The 19,892-nt window shown below is 40.6% G+C and overlaps 1 protein-coding gene across 4 annotated transcripts in view; it reads left to right on the top strand.

Moving 5' to 3' along the window:
- Window positions 1-15,241: 15,241 nt before the first annotated feature.
- Window positions 15,242-19,892, top strand: part of Stn1 (STN1 subunit of CST complex) — a 42,164-nt gene continuing 37,513 nt past the window's right edge. For 2 of the 4 annotated variants that reach the window (XM_046450200.2, XM_046450199.2), the window contains exon 1: window positions 15,242-16,174. In XM_046450200.2, the coding sequence (XP_046306156.1) occupies window positions 16,021-16,174 (154 nt within the window). In that variant the 5' untranslated portion in view covers window positions 15,242-16,020. Of the gene's footprint in view, window positions 16,175-16,227; window positions 16,512-19,892 lie in introns of those variants that run through there. The other 2 variants (XM_046450198.2, XM_046450203.2) reach the window with 2 other exon arrangements.

Here is a 19,892-nt window from a genome sequence, read left to right as displayed (position 1 = left end):
CCTGAAGAAGATAACTAAAATAGAAAGACCATATCAGTAAACTTGGTGCAAGTATGGAGCTCAGGCTGGGCATGCTAGTGCAGGCCAGTAATCTTAGCAATTCAGGTGGAGGCAGGTGGACCACAAGTTCAACGCCAGCCTCAGCAACTTTAATGAGACCCTGTCTCAGGAAAAAACTAAAAGGCTAGAGGGCTGGGGATATAGCTCAGTTAGTAGCATGCTTGCCTTGCATGCACAAGGCCCTGGGTTCAATTCCCAGTGTCGCAAAAAAAAAAAAAAAAAAAAAAAAAAACGACGAGATGAAGCTCAGTGGTAAAATCCCCTGAGTTCAATTCAATCCCCAGTAACACACACACAGGTATGGAACTCAGTAAAAATGTTATATGTATTGTTTCATTGGTTGTAACAAATGAACCATATTATAACATAAATAATAGGAGAGACTAAGTGCAGGGTATGCACTGAACCATCAAGGTTTTTGTGAACCTAGCACTATCTAAAAATAAAAAAGGATAACAAATAAGATTGGTAGATGACTCAAATGATATATAGATGGAGAGCTCTAAAATAAAGTACGTATAATAAAATATTACTGGTAAGATTAAGGTGCTAAGCGATATAAGTGTTTGACATAAAATTCTTCTAATTTTACTGTATGTTTGAAAATATGCATAATAAAATGTTGGGGGCTGGGGTTGTGGCTCAGCAGTAGAGTGCTCATCTAGCACATGCAAGGCACTGGGTTCAATCCTCAGCACCACATAAAAATAAATAAAATAAAGGCATTGTGTCCAACTACAACTAAAAAAATATATTAAAAAAATGTTGGAGAGGCTGGGGATGTGGCTCAAGTGGTAGCGTGCTCGCCTGGCATGCGTGCCACCTGGGTTCGATCCTCAGCACCACATACAAATAAAGATGTTGTGTCCGCCGAAAACTAAAAAATAAATATTAAAAAAAATGTTGGAAATAAAAAAATGTTGGGGGAAAAATCATTCATGTATCTAAAGTATTAATGGTGTTAATTTTTTTCTTTTTCTATACTGTAGTCTTTTATTATTTGCTTATGGACATGATTATACATAGATATATACTTATATATACATTATACATATTCTCTCTCATGATTACTATTGAACATTATTTTGGCATAAGGAAGGTTGTTTAAAAACTATACCCTCAGAATACTCCATAACTAGACACTTCACTGCAGGATCCAATTAAGTGTGCATTACCCAGGCTGTCTTGGGGACAGGCTGAGAAGATGTTTCTCTCTCTGGAGCACTGAAAAGCCAAAGGGCAGCAGCTGCAGCAGCCACTTGGAGGCTGGTGACCTGGGCTGTGTGGTAGTGGGGAACGTGCTGTCAGTGTCTGCACAGGACTCTGCAAGAGCCACAGGCACTTTGGGCCCAGGCATGGGCAACCTTGGCAGCAGACGGACTCCAAGGAGCTGAAGCAGGGCAGGAGGAGGGCCATGGTGATGCCACATGGTATCCGGGAGGAAACCCAAAGGAAATGGTTTTATATCAGGGTCCCAGTTTTATCCCCATTCTAGGCTAGTCAGCAAACATGGCGGAGTGAAGCATCCACAGTTACCTTTATATTTTCTGCGCAAATTGTGTGAGGGCAACTATAAAAGAGCATTACCATCTTGCCTTTTTCAAGACTTGTTTCTCATTTTTAACAACCCCTTAGCTTCTTAATTTAATGTGCAACCCTGTTGTCAGGTAGGACCTCCCTGTCATTCCATCTTTAACTTCTCATTTTCTGGGTTTCCATTACCACATCAGTGCCTTGGTTTCACAGCCTGTGAATCTGGATGTGAAACTCCAGCACCTCTCACACCCACTCAGGGAAGAGGTTCCTTTTTGCCAAGGACTTGAGGGGCATGATGGAGGAGTTTATGTGGCAATACAAACAACTTCAAATGCTTAGATCTAGCAAAGCTAGAAAAGCTAGAAAGGCCCAAGCAGCAGGGAGGCTCTTAGTGCATCCTGGACATGCTTCAAAGCCTAATCAAAACCGGAAGTCTCTCCAGTTACCAGGAAAAGAGCCACAACAGTGTTCCTGAGTGGAAAATGTTGTTTCAGAATCCAACCAAGTATTGCTGGTTCCTTCTCAGTCGAAATGCAACTATTTATCTGTTACTTGGGAGGGAATTCCTCAGGATAGCTCAGTCTACATACTTTGTAGCATTACTAATGGAGGTAGAGCCCCCACACCCTCTGAAGCACAAATGTCTTATCAAGGCTCTCAATATACTTGCATATCTTACTTACCTACTATGCTTAATACATATCATTGCTATTGTGGACCAAGTTTGCTTACATTAACTGTAACTTCCAAGAGCTATTCTAGTAGCAGCACCATGTCCTGAGGTCCTTGGCAAGGAGAACTCCTACACCAGAATAATGCTGTCTAATCATCAAATCACTCCTTATCCAATTTTATTTTCTACTCCCCTTAATTGTGGGAGACCAACCTCGCACGTGTGACTGAGTTAACTCCCCTGCGGGGCAATGTGGCCTCAGGCACCCATGCTGCTAGACTGCCCCACTCTTCTAGGGTTTTAATGACTGTGTCTTTTCGTGCCTGGGTGTGGTTTCCTACAGTCCCATGGGTGGAGCTATGCTCACCTGTTCCTTTGTAATATTAACTCCTTGCCTTGTTTAGGATAGAATGTTCCATGGAAGTGCCTTGTGTGTGTCCCCTTCTCTTACTCTGCCCTTGGGTGTGGCCTACCCAGATGTCAGTCAACCTGCTGACAGTGGATATCATGAACATAGACTCAGCCCCCTGAAACCTGACCCCTTGCCTCATTTGAATAGCTTCTCCTCAATAAAAGGGGTCAGCACTCTCCCTCTGTCTTCCTGCGGACCCTTAAGGACAGAGGAGCCATCACAGGGACCCCAAAGAAAAAGTATTTGTGCCACTTGTGTGGTTATTTTGTGCAGCCCAGTCAGCCCAAACCAACTGGAGTAACCCCTGAACATTTTAGTCGCGAGAACAGACACCCGGCACTTAATTATACAAAATTAGGATCTGTATATACACATGCTCCTCAATTTACAATGAGGTTATTCTGAATAAACCCATTGTAAGCTGAAATATTATAAGTCGAAATGCACTTAATATAACTAACCTGCCGTATTTCATTGCTTAGCGACACAGTACAATACTGAGCATACGTTGTTCACACTCATGATTGTGTATATCTGTGGCTCCCTACTATTGCCCAGCCATGTGAGAGAGTATCATAACACATATTGCTAGTCCAGGAAAAGATCATAATTCAAAATTCAAAGTACATATTCTATTGAATGCATATCTCTTCCTCACCATCATAAGATTGAAGAAACCTAAATGAAACCATCCTAAATTGGGACTGTCTTTACTCATTTGGTTTCTGCCAACACATGTTGTCTAGGTCCAATAGCTCTTTCCAGGAACAGTCTCTTTTCTCTCTTGGCAAGCCCATCATTTCTGTTGTGACTGAACCCTCATTATTGGTTTGAAAGTAGATGAGATAAGATTTTGTAAAGTGAGGTGTTTTATTATAAGGCAAAAATCTCTGTATTGACTTCAAAAGGGGGTATGCCAAGGAATATTTTACTACAATAGTTCACCTGGAAAGTAGGCCCCTTTTGCAGGTCCAGAGAGGTCAGAGGAAACCTGCAGAGTCAAGATTTTAAAAACAGTGGTCCTAACTGGCACAGTGCTACACACCTGTAATCCCAGTGACTAGAAGGCTGAGGCAGGAGGATTTCAAGTTCAAGGCCAGCCTCAGCAATTTAGTAAGTCCCTAAGCAACTTAGTGAGACCCTGTCTTAAAATAAAAAATAAAAAAGGACTGGGGATGTAGCTCAGATATAAAGCACCTCTGGGTTTCATCCTCAGTACCTAAATAAATTAATAAATAAACAGTTGTCCATAAATTCTCATTCAAGAACTGAGGATCTCATTGCTCCCCAAATAGAAAGTGACTTTGACATAGCCTATTTGCTGGGATCAAGAATTTCATCTTCACTGAAGCTTTGGTATGTTAACATTAAGTTTCGGGTCTTAAACCCAGAAGGTCTGGACTCTGATTGCAGGAGAATCTCTCTGCTAAGAAGATCCTCTGGCTTTTACACTCAACCTTATATCAGTGATTAACCATGCTCAGTCTTCATGGTCTCTCCACAATGTGCTGATAGTAGCCAATAACAGTGATCCCATTCCACTGTCCTCAAATTGCTACTTCCCTGGACCTCTGCAGGCCTGTGGCACTGCAGCCTCCAGTGCCTTCCATTCCAGCAGCATCCCATCCACACGTTGTAGGTCAGGCTCCTCTGGACTCTCAGACCCTGACGTTGCCTGCAGGGGAATGTAACAGGAGCTGCCACTGAGAGGCAGTGAGGGAAACATCAAGAGGTAAAGGGAAGTTGGAATTTCAGGGCAGTTGTAACAGAGGCCTCAGCTAGTCCCACGGTGGGTTCTGGGGCCACGACCACCAGCAATGTCTTGAATTGGGGCTCAGGCTGCAGCCACAGTTACTACCCCAAGATGGGCCATAGGTTTGGGTGAGGTAGTTCTCTAGGGAAAGTCTCAAGTATGAACTGGGCAAATGTGTAGGTTGGCCCTGAATGGAGACAACCTACCATGACATCTATCATGGGAAGGTGACCAGGAACAACCAGGACTGGGCACTAGCCTGGGACACAGGACTAACAGGGCTAAAACTGGAACAGTCCTAAACACAGAAGGACGTTTGGTCATTACAGAAGCCCTTGTCTTAAAATACTAAAGGATGCTGTGATTTTTATCAATTAATATTTTTCTATAACAATGAATATATGTTAGTAGACTATGGATCCGTAGTTAAGATGCTAGGGCTGGGATTGTGACTCAGTGGTAGAGTGCTCACATAGCACATGTGAGACATTGGGTTTGATTTTCAGCACCACATAAAAATAAATAAATAAAATAAAGGTATTGTGTCCATCTACAACTAAAAAAAACTTTTTAAAAAGTTAAGATGCTAGGCCATTAGATGAATATTAAGGAACAATTCACTACAAAAAGTTACTAGAATGTCTGTGACTAGATTTAACTTCAGTGAGTCATTAAGCAGGAATATTAACACCTCTTCAGGTCCCTGACGTACAAAAAGTAGAAGTTGCTCAAACAAGGAAAAGAGATCAAATCAGAAAAATTAGAAACATCCTAGACATCAGGTTGGCTCTAGGGATAGCATCAGAATCACCTGGGAAACTTACTGCAAATACTGTGTCCCCAGGAGAGTGCTGATTTGGCAACTCTAGAGAGGGGTAAGGGCCCAGGGGAGATGCCCTTTTCACTAGTTCCTTGGGGACAGGGGGTTGATGCAAGTGACTACAGATCATTCTTTAAGAGATACCATGGGATTTTTTTTCCATCTACTTTTGATACTAGGGATGAATCCAGGGGCACTTTGTCTTTAAGGTACATTCCCAGTATCACCCCCACCCACGCCAACCTCTTTTTGAGACAGGGCTCATTAAGTTGCCCAAACTGACCTCAAACTTGAGATCCTCCTAGATCAGCCTCCAGAGGAGCTGGGTTTATAGGCATATATCACCATGCCCAGGTATCTTTCATCCATTTTCCTTTAGCCCATCAATTAATCACCTGTTATGTTTTTAAGTTTCTAACAAGTCAGATTGCCAGATAAAATACAGAATACCCCATTAAATTTGTATTTGAGGTAATCAACAAATAACTTTAGTATGTCTCATAAGAACATATAATAATAATAATATAAACATAGAATATAATATCCAATAATATTATAATAAAATGTTATATATACAATCATATACTGCATTACAGTGTTTCACTCATACAACATAATGATAGTGGTCCCATAAGATCATGTCACCTAGAGAAGTTGTAGCTGTTTCAATTTTTGTGAGTACACTCTGTGACATTCACACAAGAATCACCTAGATACATTTCTCAGAAATGTATTCCTTTGTTAGGCAATGCATGACATTAATATTGTTATAAATTGCATATTTAAATTAAATAGATATTAAATATTAAAAGTGATATTATAATAAAATATGAGTTGTGTATAGTAAGAAAGTATTTGTTGTTCATTTGAAACTCAAATGTAACTGAGAACTCTGCATTTTTATTTGCTAAATCTGCCAACCCTACAATTGAGGACATTTTCAAACCTATCAAAGCAGATGGGATAATAGAAGAGACTCATATATAACTATCCCTCTTCCTGGGCATTTATCAGCATTTTGCTCCAGTTACTTTTTATTTACTTTTTGTAGCTATCATCTCTCATGATATGAGGGACATATATATATATATATCCTTAAGCAACTGATTGCGAAGTTGGGGGACAAGGTTCACATTCTTGACATAACTAGCAAAGAGTAAGTACTAAAGTGTGTGATGCTGTCAGTGCCACAGGCATTTAGGGAAAAGGCATCAGCCAGTATTGACTGGAGTGGTCTTGGATGAGGGAACCCAGAGCCGAGATTGTGATAGATTTGTAAAATCTGTGTTAATGAAAGCAAGATGAGTAAACAAGTTTTCTAGATAGGACAGCAGCATAGTAGGTGTATTCACTCTGGCTGTGTATTCTCTCTCCATTTGATGGCATTTACCCTTCACTGCTCCCACTTCAATCATCTGGGGACCAGAGCAGCTGTTACCCATCAGGCTAATATGGATCAAGAACTACTGCAAATTACATCATCAAAACAGATTAGCTCTTGAACTTGTCAGCATAATAGCCTTTCGATCTTCTCTGGGTGATTTGTTAATTAACCTCTGGAATGTGCTGTCTTTGATATCATTGGGGAGTTAAATTTTTCTTTGATTGGAAGTAGCCCTCGGGAGGATTATAGATTGATAAGAAAAAAACAAAATTCTATTCAGTCGGCCAGCTTTATGTTAATGCATATGAACTGGCATGGCTATTCGAGCCTACCGGAACATGTCAAATAATAAAGATATATGAAGATGTTCTGTCTCTTGTCTTGAATCACATTAACATTGAAAATGATCTACTTTCTCTGCAAGGGACAATAACACAAAATATGAGTTCTTCCCCAGATAACAAATTAACTTTTTAATTCTCTTCAACTTCAAGTGCAACTTCAAATACTAAGGATGCAAACTAAAAAACAAAACAAAAAAAGTTTATGGAAATACAACATAGATTCAGGTTGAGTCGCATTAGATGACCGGGACTCACACTAGTCCCCTTCATGCTCTCTTGTGGTTCACCCAACAGAGGGTAGCCACTATTTTGATTTCCAACAGCACAGAACAATTTTTCCTGGTTTACACTTTATATAAATAGAATCATACATATGTACTCTCTTATGTGTCTGGCTTCTTTCACTCAATATTACATTTGTGAGATTTGTAGATGCTAACTTCAAAGTAAATTTTGTTATTAAGTAATATATATACTCAAAATTTTTAAATTGCAAAATAGCATATTTTAAATTATTTTTAAAATTGTATGTATGGCCAGGTGTAGTGGTGCACACCTGAAATCCCAGCAATTCGCAGACTGAGGCAGGAGGATTACATGTTCAAAGCCAGACTCAGCAACTTAGCAAGGCACTAAGCAACTCAGTAAGACCCTGTCTCTAAATAAAAGACAAAAAAGGGCCAGGGATTTTGCTCAGTGGTTAAGTGCCCCTGTATTCAATAGGAGCCAGAGATTGGATAGATGGGTGATAACTGTAAACCAGTAGTGCATGGTTGGAGGAAAGTGAGTCTCTAGGGGCATACCCTTGGGGATTATATCTTCAGCTTTCCTTCACCACATCTTTCTACCATGATGCTGTGCCTCATCTCAGGCCCAGAATATGGAGTCTGTTAACCTTGGACTCAATCTGAAATTATGGGTCCCAAATTCTCCTCCTCTAAGTTGTTCTCATCAGGTGTTTTGGTCACAGTAACAAAAAGCTGACTGACACAAAAATCTATAGCAATGTTTCTTCTCACTTATTGTCTTCTTTCAAAGGTATGAGATCATGCAAAGCCATAATGATAACATTGTATTGTTGGGTTTATAATATATATGAATGTGATATTTGTGGCAGTAATAACACAAAGAAGGAGGGAGGGAATATAAGAGTATTGAAGCAAAATTAAGTAACTAAATTAGGGCAATCTGAAATAGATTGTAGAAAGTTAAGATGCATATTATACTTCTTAAATCCCCCAAAATAAAAATATTTTTCAAAATTAACAGAGTAATTTATTTATTTATTTTTAATATTTTATTTTTTAGTTTTCGGCGGACACAACATCTTTATTTGTATGTGGTGCTGAGGATCGAACCTGGGCCTCACGCATGCCAAGCGAGCGCGCTACCACTTGAGCCACATCCCCAGCCCTTAACAGAGTAATTTAAATGTCACCTAAAACATTTAATACAAAATAAAGTAGTTCAGGAGGAACAGAAGAAAAAAAATACTGTTGACATGGAGAAAACAAATAGAAAAATGGAAAACATTAAGCTGATTACATTGATAATTACATTAAATATGAATAGCCTAAATACCCCAATCAAAAGGCAGAGATTATTAGACTATATAAAAAGGGAAGGGCCTACTATAGATATTCTTCATTGATAATGGCAAATTCCAGACTACCACAATAAAGCAAATATCAAAATAGAGTCACATAATATGTTTTGATTTTACAGTGTATAGAAAAAGTTATGTTCAGGGTTGGGACTGTAGCACAGTGATGAAGTGCTTGCCTCTCACATGTGAGGCACTGGGTTCAATCCTTAGCACCACATAAAACTAAATAAATAAAGATATTGTGTCCATCTACAACTAAAAAAAATTTAAAGAAAAGTTATGTTCATACCATACTGTAGTCTATTAAATATACAACAGCATTGTGTCTAAAAAAAAATAATGTGCATATTTTAATTATAAATCCTTTTTTTTTTTTTGTACTGAGGATTGAACCCAGGGGCACTTAACTGCTGAGCCATGTCCCCAGCCCTTTTTAGATTTTATTTAGAGATAGGGTCTCATTAAGTTGTTTAGGGCTTTTATAAGTTGCTAAGCCTGGCTTTGAACTCGAGATCCTCCTGCCTCAGCCTCCTGAACTGCTGGGATTACAGGTGTGCATCACTGCACTCAGCTAATTAAAAATACCTTCAATTTGTAAAATTTACAATGCCTTCAAAGCACAGTAAAGCAAAATGTAATAAAACTATATATGCCTATATATGCCATCCATAAGAGGCTTAGATTCAGACACAAATAGATTACAATGAAAAGGATGGAAAAGATATATCTTATACACATTAACCATTAGAGAATTTGAGTGATTATAACAACACCAGGAAAAAATAGACTATAAGACAAGAATTATTCTTGGAGACATAGGAAAATGTTTCATAATGCTAAGAATCAAAACTTCAAGAAGAGATAACAATTAGAAATATATGTGAACTTAACAGGTAATCCAAAATACATGAAGTGAACTGACAGGTACCTTAGATATAACTCAGGTGAAGAAGGAGAGGGCAAGGTTATTGTCTGCTGATCATTTCAACTCAGGTCTCCCACCTCATGCTGCCCAGTTACACAGCATTCATCATGACATACTGTGACCATGTGTTTACATGTTAGGTTCTTACAGAGCCTCGTTCCTTCCATATGACCAGTACATAGCACTTTTTTCTGCATTCCCAGCACATATAGAAGAGTCATTTTTGAAACTAATAAGTGAGTGGTATCCCAGGCAGAAGGGAGAGAAGCAAAAGACAGCCTAGCATATTCTAGTTACTGTAAGTAGTTCCACATATCTTCAGTTGCATTTCCCAAACTAACTTCATTGAAATGTTAGTTTGGTGCTCAAACTTCACCCACTCTGTTTCTGTCCTAGATATTCAAATATGTATTACTGTGTTTAAATCCACTTATTGGATTTATTTTTAAATTTTTATTTGTTCTTTTTAATTATACATGACAGTAGAATGTATTTTGACATATTATACATACATGGAGTATAATGCCCCATTTTTGTGGTTGTAGATGATATGGAGTTACACTGGTTGTGTATTCATATATGAACATAGGAAAGTTATGTCTGACTCATTCTACTGTCTTTCCCCACTTATTGGACTTAAATCCAAACTTATTCAGCTTGACTTTCTTCAATATCTTGAGGAAGGACTCCTCAGAAAAGCACCAGAAGATGCTGGCCTGGGATGTCAGATATAAGAGGTGGTAGGAAATGAGCTTGGAAATGTACATCTTGACCAGGCCAGGAGGAAATGATATAAGATACTAAGGAATTTGAACTTTATTCTACCTTCTACATAAAGCCACTAGATTTTAGACAAGGGAATAACACTATCCAATTTACATTTTATAAGGATCATCCTGGCAGAGGTGTAGATGATGAACTGGAGGGTGGCCAGGTTGAGGTAGAGGAACTAGTTGAAAGGTAGTGTCAGCCATCCAGGAGGTAATTGTGAAAGTCTGACTAACACTATGGCCACAGGAATGGGGAGGAGGGGCTAAACGAGAGAACATATTTAGAAAACAGAATTGACAGGTTCATGACTAATTGCATCTCAGGGTAAAAGAGAGCAGGATGTCCTTGAAGCCTTCCAGTTTTCTGACCTTGATAATTGGCAGATGATGGTGATGTGCATCCCGACAGGGAACAGAAGGGTAGAACAGGGGAAGAGGTTTAGTTTGGGGATCCAGGGGAGTCCACTTGGAAATTCAGGTGCAGGGTTCGTGAAAAGCTAAGTTGAGAGTCACTGGAATACCGCATCAGTTGAAGGCATAGGATTGGCTGGGGCACTGAGAGGAAATGCATAGGGTGAGAAGAAAGGAAAATGAGCAGGAGGCTGAATCCTGGGAACATCAACCTGTAAGAGATAAACAGTAAACAAGAACACCAAGAAAGAAGAAAGAGAGGGAAGGAAGAACCAAGGTGGGGTAAGGAGAGATATGATCCACTCAACATTAAATGCTAGAAAAACAGGAAAAAAAATGATCAGAAATGATAAGGAAACTATCCATCACATTTGAGAATTTGAAGGTAATTATAACCTCAGGACTGCAATTTCAGTGAAGAGGTCGATTGGTGTCAGATTATGGTTGGTTGAATTGGAGAACCAACATAGGGAAACGTGGGCAGGGAATGCCCAGACTCTTCCAAGGGATTTAGCTTTGAAAGGAGAGAGCAGGACAGTAATTAAAGGGCAGAGGTCTTCAGAAAGGCTATTTGCTTTAAATTGGAAGACACTTTAGAAGAGCAGGAGAGCTTATTTACGTGCCAAGGGGGAGCCAGAAAAAGGGAGAAAGAGGGAGAAACATCACAGGATTTTTAGCAAGATTGTTAAGGGGACAGGGGGACAAGGGATATAGATCAGGGCCACTGGAATAGGCCCCCTAATATTTTCTTATCCTAGTTTATTTGCCTTCAACTGGAGAATATCCCTGAGACACAATTTTAAGGATAGATTCAGAAAATGGATAAAGAACACTTCTTACATATTTTTGTACTCCCATCACTGTTTATCAGAGATGGCAGGTATCCCCACAATTTTTTAATTCATTAAATCATTTCTCTGATCAATAATCAAGACCATTGGATTGTTTGTAGGGAATAAAAACAGCAACTCATTCAAGCCATTCAGAATCTAGCTTAAATCCTGGTCTCCAGCTTTCACTGCAGCTCCCTCTCCAATCAGGCTGCCGTGTTGGCTTGTCTACACATGGGGGCCTGGCTCATCCTGCTGTCTTTGTACTGTTCCTGCCCCACTGCAGTATCATCCCCTTTATACAGACAGGGAGACTGAGGATAAATTTCCCATCTGTCGTGGCCTATCAGATCTCTTATATTTTGCTTTCTGCCTGTCTCTTCAATTGCATTGACAGCCAGGCTTCCCCACACTTTCTCCTGTTCCTGGTACAAGCAAGTACTTTTCTACCTCCAGACATTTGCCTGACTGTAACTGCTGAATGGAATGCTCCTTCATGAGCACTTTTTTGAGCGTGGTTGTTTCATATCCTGCAGGTCTCAGCCTACGCATTACTTCATCTCAACTGATGTAGCCCCCAGATCCCAATAGGAGCAAGCCTAATGCACTTCTAACTTTCTTCAAAGCATTGAAAACAATCTGTATTTATTTTATTTACTTTTGTTCACTGCCCTTCCTTTTCCTCCCAACAAAATGGGAGTTCCAGGAGGGCTGGAACCCCCCGCACCTGGTTTTGCCTCCTGGTCCCTACTTCTAGTCAACAGTACTTGACCAGAGTTTTAAGACTATGGTTCACGAATAAAAAAGCTTTGCCAGTTTTTCAAAACACAGTTTAAATTGCAACTGTGTAGTGAAAACAAATAATGGATGGAATATATTGTGCACTTTATTCCAACATACTTTTATTCCAACATATGCTTTATTCCAACATACACAATACTATATTATTTTATTTAATAAGAACCCTCCATTTATCTCTCATAGCCCATAAAATAATTATAAGCCAGGCAAACACACTCACAAGTGTGTTTTTAAGTCACAAGTTAGTCTCTTGCTTTGTTATTTAACATTTCACACACACCACTCTTTTTGTACCAATGATATAATTAGTGATTCCCCCATAGTCCCATAGTCCAGTGTCAAAGCACATAGAGAGTTCAAGATATGCTGCTATTGAAGGTCCTTCCAGGGAGATAATATAATAAGAATGTCAAGTTGTCTTTATTACATCAAGACAGACACAGCCTGACATTAGTTAAAGCAAAAAAAAAAAAAAAAAACAGATTTTATTTAGTAACTACAGACAGGAGGGTAAAGAGCTGAGTTCATTCAGACTTCTAGAGAACCGAGATCTAGGTCTTTTATTAAAGAGAAAATGAGGGAGTAGGGGGAGATGAACAGTAAGGGCTTGACAAGAGTTGGGGAATTGAAAAATTACCAAAAGTAGGAAGAATGGGTGGTCATGTGAAACCCATCTAGGTTTGCTAACTGGTACTCATAGAAGTTGGGCTCCTACCCTCCCCCAGGTACCAGGAACTTATCTTCAAGTAAGGGCTGGAACAAGCTGTAATTCTTTTGCCAGCCTTCAGTTTTCTCAGGCAGGCATTTTAAGAGGGACTAGAATGTGTCCTTGAGTTGTTTAGTGTTTATTCAGATCTTTGCAGGCCAAGGTTGAGGCCTAGCCCAAAAGAGGGATAAAGGATCCTGATTAGAGTTTGGTTAAGGAGAGAATATTTGTCAATTATAAACTTGGGATAAAAAAAAAAATCTAATTCAATTTGCAAATGGACTAACCCCATCTACCTACAAAAATGTCAAAAATAGTTACAACACAATTTAGGCTTTGAGGTTGAGATATGCAGTTCAACTCCCAGAAGAATTTACTAAAATCTTAACTTTCTAGAAAGAATCGTCTATTCTGTTAAATAAATAAATAAAAAGCCTATAAAACAAGTTATTTTACACCACACTGTGAACCCATAAGAAAGGGTTCCTAGCATTAAGTGCTAGCTGTTGGGTTTGGAAATGTCTGCTTTGCAGTGTTATGGAGTCTGAAGCAGGAGCCCTATAGTGTTGATAAAGATCTCAGGAGCCCCTTCACACAAAGTCCAGGCAGTGGTTTGGGGAAGCTGGAATCTACAGTGTTAGTGACTGAAGCTACAAGGATTCTCCCAGATTCTTCTAGATGTTTCTGCTATCTGGAAATTCTCTTCCACACCTCACTGTAGGTTTCAGTTATAACCTACTCCTTTAGGTTTGTGGCTCAGATCAAAAAAAGCCCCCTGGACTCAAAGGAGTCCTCCCTTCATTATAAAAGATGACATGGGGTAATCTGTTTATTCAACCTGGGTAGGGCCCTGCCCAAGGCTGGCAGTAAGCATGGAGTCCCCAAAGACTTTTATCTCTAGCACTCTACTCCTCAGAGGCATGAAAGTCATTTCTAAAATCATCTCAGGCTCTGAGTACACCTAGGAGTAATTTCCTTTTTTGGGTCCCACCCTGGAGCAGATGTGTGCATTTAGGAAAATGTCACCCAACCTGTCTCTCCCTGCCTGACAGGTGAGCTGGAAGCTCCTGTCCGACTGGGTGTTTCCTTGGGGACAGTTTCCCTTCTATGAGAGAGGGTGTTTTCTCTTAATTAGATCTTAAATTCTACAGGCCCAACTGTTCATTGCAATAGAATCTGGGTGATGCTGTATTTTACCAAAGCCTGTTTTCAGCTTCATCTGTGCCAGAGAGGTAATTGAATGCCATGGTTCTAATGACACATTTTCCATTCCAGTTGCTTAAAGTTCCTTTTCTGATAAATAGTTTAGTAATTATCTCTTTGGGTCACCACCTGCCCCCCCGGGGGATTGGTCTGCTGGGCTGACCTGTCCTGTTCATGTCATATTAGGGGCCCTGTAAATTAGGAAGAACTCCTGCCATCTCCAGTCATATTATGATGTAGCTTCATTATTTATGAAAGTGGAATGTGATTGTCTTTTCTCGCTTTAAATTAGTGACAGGACAAGGCACCAACAGGGTAGCATCAAAGTGCCAGCTTTTCAAAGTTCTTAAGTGTACAACATTCCGGACTATAGATCAGGTAAGAGGAAATGAGACAAAATGTAGGGTAGGGTCATGACCTTCCAGGGCTGTCCACAGAAGAGACAAGGTCTGGTATTCACTCAAAAGCTCAAATTTAGATTCTAATAGTATCTCCAAGGGAGATCATTTAAAATACACCATAATGTTGTTGGGGACATAGCTCACAATTGGGAACTTGCCTAGTATGCACGAGGCCCTGGGATTAAACCCTAGTACCGCAAGCTAACAAAGAAGCCACTCGCAATCCTGCCTTGGGAGCTGCTTTATTTAGTTGTTCTTTTACAACAAAAGTCTGATCCTTAAAAAAATCTCTAAGAGATGCTGGTTCAGGGTCCCGTCAGCCGCGGGAAACAGGGTGAAAGAGTGATTTGGGAAGGCAGGTTTGGACTACAGGAAATTCGGGAACCACTCCAAAGCCTCCGCCATTTGCTCCCGGAGCCGCGGCGGGAGCCGGGTCGTGGGAGGTGCTAGAGATCAGCCGGGGCAGCTGACGTCACAGCCCCTCCACTACCTGAAGCAGAGCGTGGGCAGCACGGGGGCGGGGCCGCGGCGGCTCGGGGGCGGGGCGCGGGCTGCAGGAAGGAAATACGCAGGCTGGCTGACTAGGGTTGGCTCCTGCTGGAGGCGGTGTCGGGCTCCGCCGGAACTCCAGGGCTGACCTCGGCCAACTGCTCCTGCAGCGCGCGAGGGCTGTGGCTTCTTGCGGTTCCGACCACCGGAAGGACCGGCCTCTGCGCTGCTGGGAACTGCCCGAGGCCAAGCCGTTGCGGCTGCGAACGGATCCATTTTTTGCTTCCCCTTTTTTTTTTTTTTTTCCTAAATGGGATTGCTCTCAGGGGCACTTGGGCACTGAGGCACATCCCAGCCCTATTTTGTATTTTATTTAGAGAAGGGTCTTACTGAGTTGCTTAGCACCTCGCCATTGCTGAGGCTGGCTTTGAACTCGCGATCTTACTGTCTCAGCTTCCCGAGCCGCTGTGATTACAACTTCTTTTTTTTTTCCCCCCTTGGTTCATCCGGAAAAGCGAAAGGTGCAGAAGCAAAGCGACGGATACATGCATCTACTGTGTCCCTACACGTGCGTGGTCCCAAGGGCTCGTGTTGTTTCCTGGTACCCACGGTTTCAGGGCATACCAGTGTGTGTGTGGGAATTCTCCCCAAAGTGAAAAGTAGTTGTTTAGCCATTTCCAAGCTTGTACTTTGGGGGAAAGGTCCTCATACAGTAATGTTTCTTTCCGCACCCCGTGGCTTAGAGTTTGACAGAACCTGGCTCCCCAGAGTTCTGGATGCCTGCTGGGAGCAGTTTCCAGACACTGCCAATTTCGCCTATATTGAATGCCCTGCATCCTGATTTTTGTGTCTCATAGATCCTTGACTCAGTGAGACAGTCTTTAAGGTTTAGCTGAATGCCACAGCCCGGCCTCTTGATGCAGTCTGAATCCAGCAGGTGTGAAGAGGAGACCCCATCCCTCTTGTGGGGTTTGGATCCTATATTTCTAGCCTTTGCAAAACTCTACATCAGGGATATCTTGGGCATGAAGGAATCCCGTCAAGTGCCAGGTATGTGACTGGTCAGCCAGATGGATCCCTGTGTTGCATCTGTACCCTCTTTCCCAAAAGTTGCAGAAAGCAGAGGCTTAGGTGCTTTAAAGAGAATCCTCTCTGCTTAGAACTTGACCTAGTTTGGACCTTGGAATGAGTTAAAGCCGTCTCAAATTAAATTAAAAAAAAAAAAAAAAGATTGCCTGGGGAAGTTACCTTTGTACTAAGGAAGCTTTTTGCCTGTGTTCAAGGTCTTCCATATTTAAAAATACTCAGTTGTCTTTCTTTGGATCTGCCCTTGGTGTTAAATATCATCAAGCCAGTTGTTCCTAGGCCTCTTGTGTCACCTGCCTTGGTGAGTGACCCACCTTCTGTAAATCTTAGATTTCTTCTTTGTAAAAATGATTATCAACCATGATTGATCTTGTGGGAGTTTGTTTTGTTTTGAATTAATCAGAATCAAAGAACTATGAACTCCATGGGGGTAAGGACATCATCTGTCTTGTTCACCTATGTAATCACAGTGCTTTAAGCAGTGCCTGGCATGTAGTGAGGGAGCCCTCAAGAAAAGGCAATTGAAACAACAAATTACACATATAAAGATAAATAAAAGTTGTTCATTAGGCCAGGGGCTGTGGTGCACTCTTGTAATCCCAGCAATTTGGGAAGGTGAGGCAGAGGATTGCAAGTTCAAGGGCAGCCTGGGCAATTTAGTGAGATCCTGTCACAAAATTAAAAGGGCTAGGGATGTAGTGGAGTGCCCCTGGGTTCAAGCTTCAGTACCTCAAAATAAAATTTGGTGGAGTAATGGCTACTACAAAGGCTTATCATACCTAAAAGTACAACAAATAGAGTTTGGGGTAAATTTGAATAACTGGAGTAGCTGTGGGTGTGTCTTCACATGTTTACTGTGACAGTGGTCCATTTTATGCTTTGAATAAAGTCCTTGCTGCTCTGCCACTGCAAATTATTTTTAAAATAAACATATTTGTTTCCCTTTGTCTCTCCCTGCTACTCTCTAATCTCTCTGCCTCCCTAATCTCAGAGGAAACTTCCCCATTTTAGGCAGATTTATCTGTCCTTGAGTACACAACCACCATCCCAAGGAAGTGAAGTAATTCAGACTTTGGGAATGGTACCAGAAGATCTCAGAATTTACTGTCTCCCAAATTAACAAGTGAATTACAACTTCTACAGAGAACACTCGGAATGTAGCTTTTGAATTCCTTCTTTAAAAGCCCCCTATTCCTGCTGTTGAGCAGAATCACACAGCCTTTGGGACAGGAGTTATCTGTGTTTCTCCTTTATTAGCAAAGCAATAAACCTCTTTCCTTTTTCTCAAAACTGTCCTTGGGGCTGGGGTTGTGGCTCAGTGGTAGAGTGCTCACTTAGCATGCCAAAGGCGCTGGCTTCAATCCTCAGCACCACATAAAAATAAATAAATAAAGGTATTGTGTCCAACTACAACTAAAAAAAAAAATTAAAAAACAAACTGTGTCCTTGTAATTGGTTTGGCATCAGGGACAAGGACCAAGCTTCGAAAACAATATGAGAAGTTTGGTTACACACTTTTTTTTTTTTTTTTTTTGGTGCTGGGGATTGAACCCAGGGTTAGTGCATGCCAGGCAGGCACTCTGCCAGCTGAGCTATATCCCTAGCCCTCAGTTATACTCTTTTTGCTATTTTGAGTGAAGCTTTCCAATCAATAGCTTTTTAAATATCAGGCTATGTGCCAGAAATGGTCAATGATCTTGAGTATCCACAGGTTTAAGTGGGTGAACTTTTATGTGATTCCACTTATATGTACAAATACATCTGAATGGATTTAACACTGAAGCCTTTTGTACAAATTTTTTTCACCACACCTTTATTTCCTAATTATTGTTGGACATGGTCTGGTTTTTTCCTTGGAAGGTAGCCAGCCTCCCCCGTAGTTTTCCGCTTTCCAGAACAATCTGGTATTCTTTATAGCTCATCTCTAAAGGAAGAAATTCATTCACACCAAATGCTAGCCTTGTTTATGAGCAAGCAAGTATCAGGGATATCGTAGAGGCTTCACTTTTCCTGTGGGCAAAGGATTTTATGATGTACTAAAAACAAACAAATAAAATACTAGTACTGATTTTTGCTCCATTACTGGTAAGAGTGTTTCAGATGCATTTTGTTTTTGTTTTTGTGGTGCTGGTACAGAAAAAAGTGAGAGAGAGACAACTTGAGACTTTATAAAATTTAGAAATGTTTAAACAGCAGAGAATATCTTAAAATAACAAAGGTTAACCAAAAAAATGATAAAACATGAATCATGTGTGTTCTGTAATAAAGAATGTGACTGGCCTTTGTCCTTGATCCTGGGAGGTAACCTTTAAATCCTTGGAATTCCCTGAGTGATGAAATGTCTTTGTTGTGGATGGACCACACCTTGGACCACACCTGCTGTGCTTATAGTTGCAGGATGGGGCTGTCTGTATTCAAAGAGCGTCCTTACTATTAGAGGGTTGGGGTTTGGAGCCAGGTCCATCAGCCTGACCCCTCAGAGGTCAAGTTCAGTCATATGTCTAATGAATCAATCATGCCTACATTATGAAAGCCCAATAAAAATTCTGGAGTTTTCCTTGGAAGGTAGCCAGCCTCCCCCGTAGTTTTCTGCTTTCCTGAACAATCTGGTATGCTGAGGCTTAGATGAGCTTTCCTGGCTAGTGATCTTATATTGATATGTCAGAGGATGATGTGTACTGGAGATATAGAAGCTTCACATTTGGACCTTCCCAAACCTTACTCTTTGCTACCTCTTCATTTAACTGGTGCTAAACTGTACTCCTAAGTATAACATCTTTCTAAGTTCCAGCAAATTACCAAACCTGAGGGATTCATGGGAATCCCTAGATTTATAGCCAGTTGGTCAGAATGCAGATGGTCAGAGGATTCCCTCAAAACTTGGGGCTAGTGCCTGAAGTGAGAGCAGTCTTGTAAGGGTTTGTATCCTAAACCTGTGAAATTTAACCTGGCTGGAGACTTAGTGTTAGAATTGCATTGCAAAATGTCATCTCCCTAAATCTGTGAATTTAGGGTTGAACTTATAAAAATATTGTAAAGTTTCTATGGTGGTGGTAATGCTTAGGTTTGGGGGAGTTTCTGCATTAAAAAAAAAACAATTAAAAATAACAGTTCATAACATGAAAAAAAGGTCTTTGTTTCAAATGTCCCTATAATGTCAAATTTCAAAGATTAGACAAATAACAGCTTTGTTTTTCTTCTGCTCTTATATCATACACAACACAGAAGATTTCTCAGATCCCAAAAGATGTGAGGTTTTCTCCCCATCAGAAAGCAAGCAGCAGGTTCTGCCATGGAACCAGCTGGGCATCCTATAGTCCAATTTTTTTTTTTTTTTTTTTGGTACGATGGATTGAACTCAAGGGCATTTGGCCACTGAGCCACATCCTCAGTCCTATTTTTTGTATTTTATTTAGAACAGGATCTCATTGAGTTGCTTAACACCTTGCTTTTGCTGAGGCTGGCTTTTAACTTGTGATTCTCTTAAGTTTTGATGTTATCTACCTGGAGATAGTGTCAGATCCCACCGGTTGAGGGTTCTGTCCCCAAGACTTCCCCTGCACAACTTCTGATGCCAGTTGCAAGTCCTGGGATGTTTTTATCTGTTCTTCTGACAAAGTGGCTATAAATTAGTGTTTCCACAACCCCTTCTTCAGGTTCAACTAATTTGCTTGAACAGCTC

Source organism: Marmota monax, unplaced genomic scaffold (genome assembly GCF_021218885.2).
Source record: "Marmota monax isolate L192 unplaced genomic scaffold, Marmota_monax_Labrador192_F-V1.1 WCK01_AAM20220418_F8-fsc00004, whole genome shotgun sequence".
Taxonomy (NCBI): Eukaryota; Metazoa; Chordata; class Mammalia; order Rodentia; family Sciuridae; genus Marmota; species Marmota monax.
Note: the sequence above shows the minus strand (reverse complement) of the source record. Positions and strands in the feature narration are given on the sequence as shown.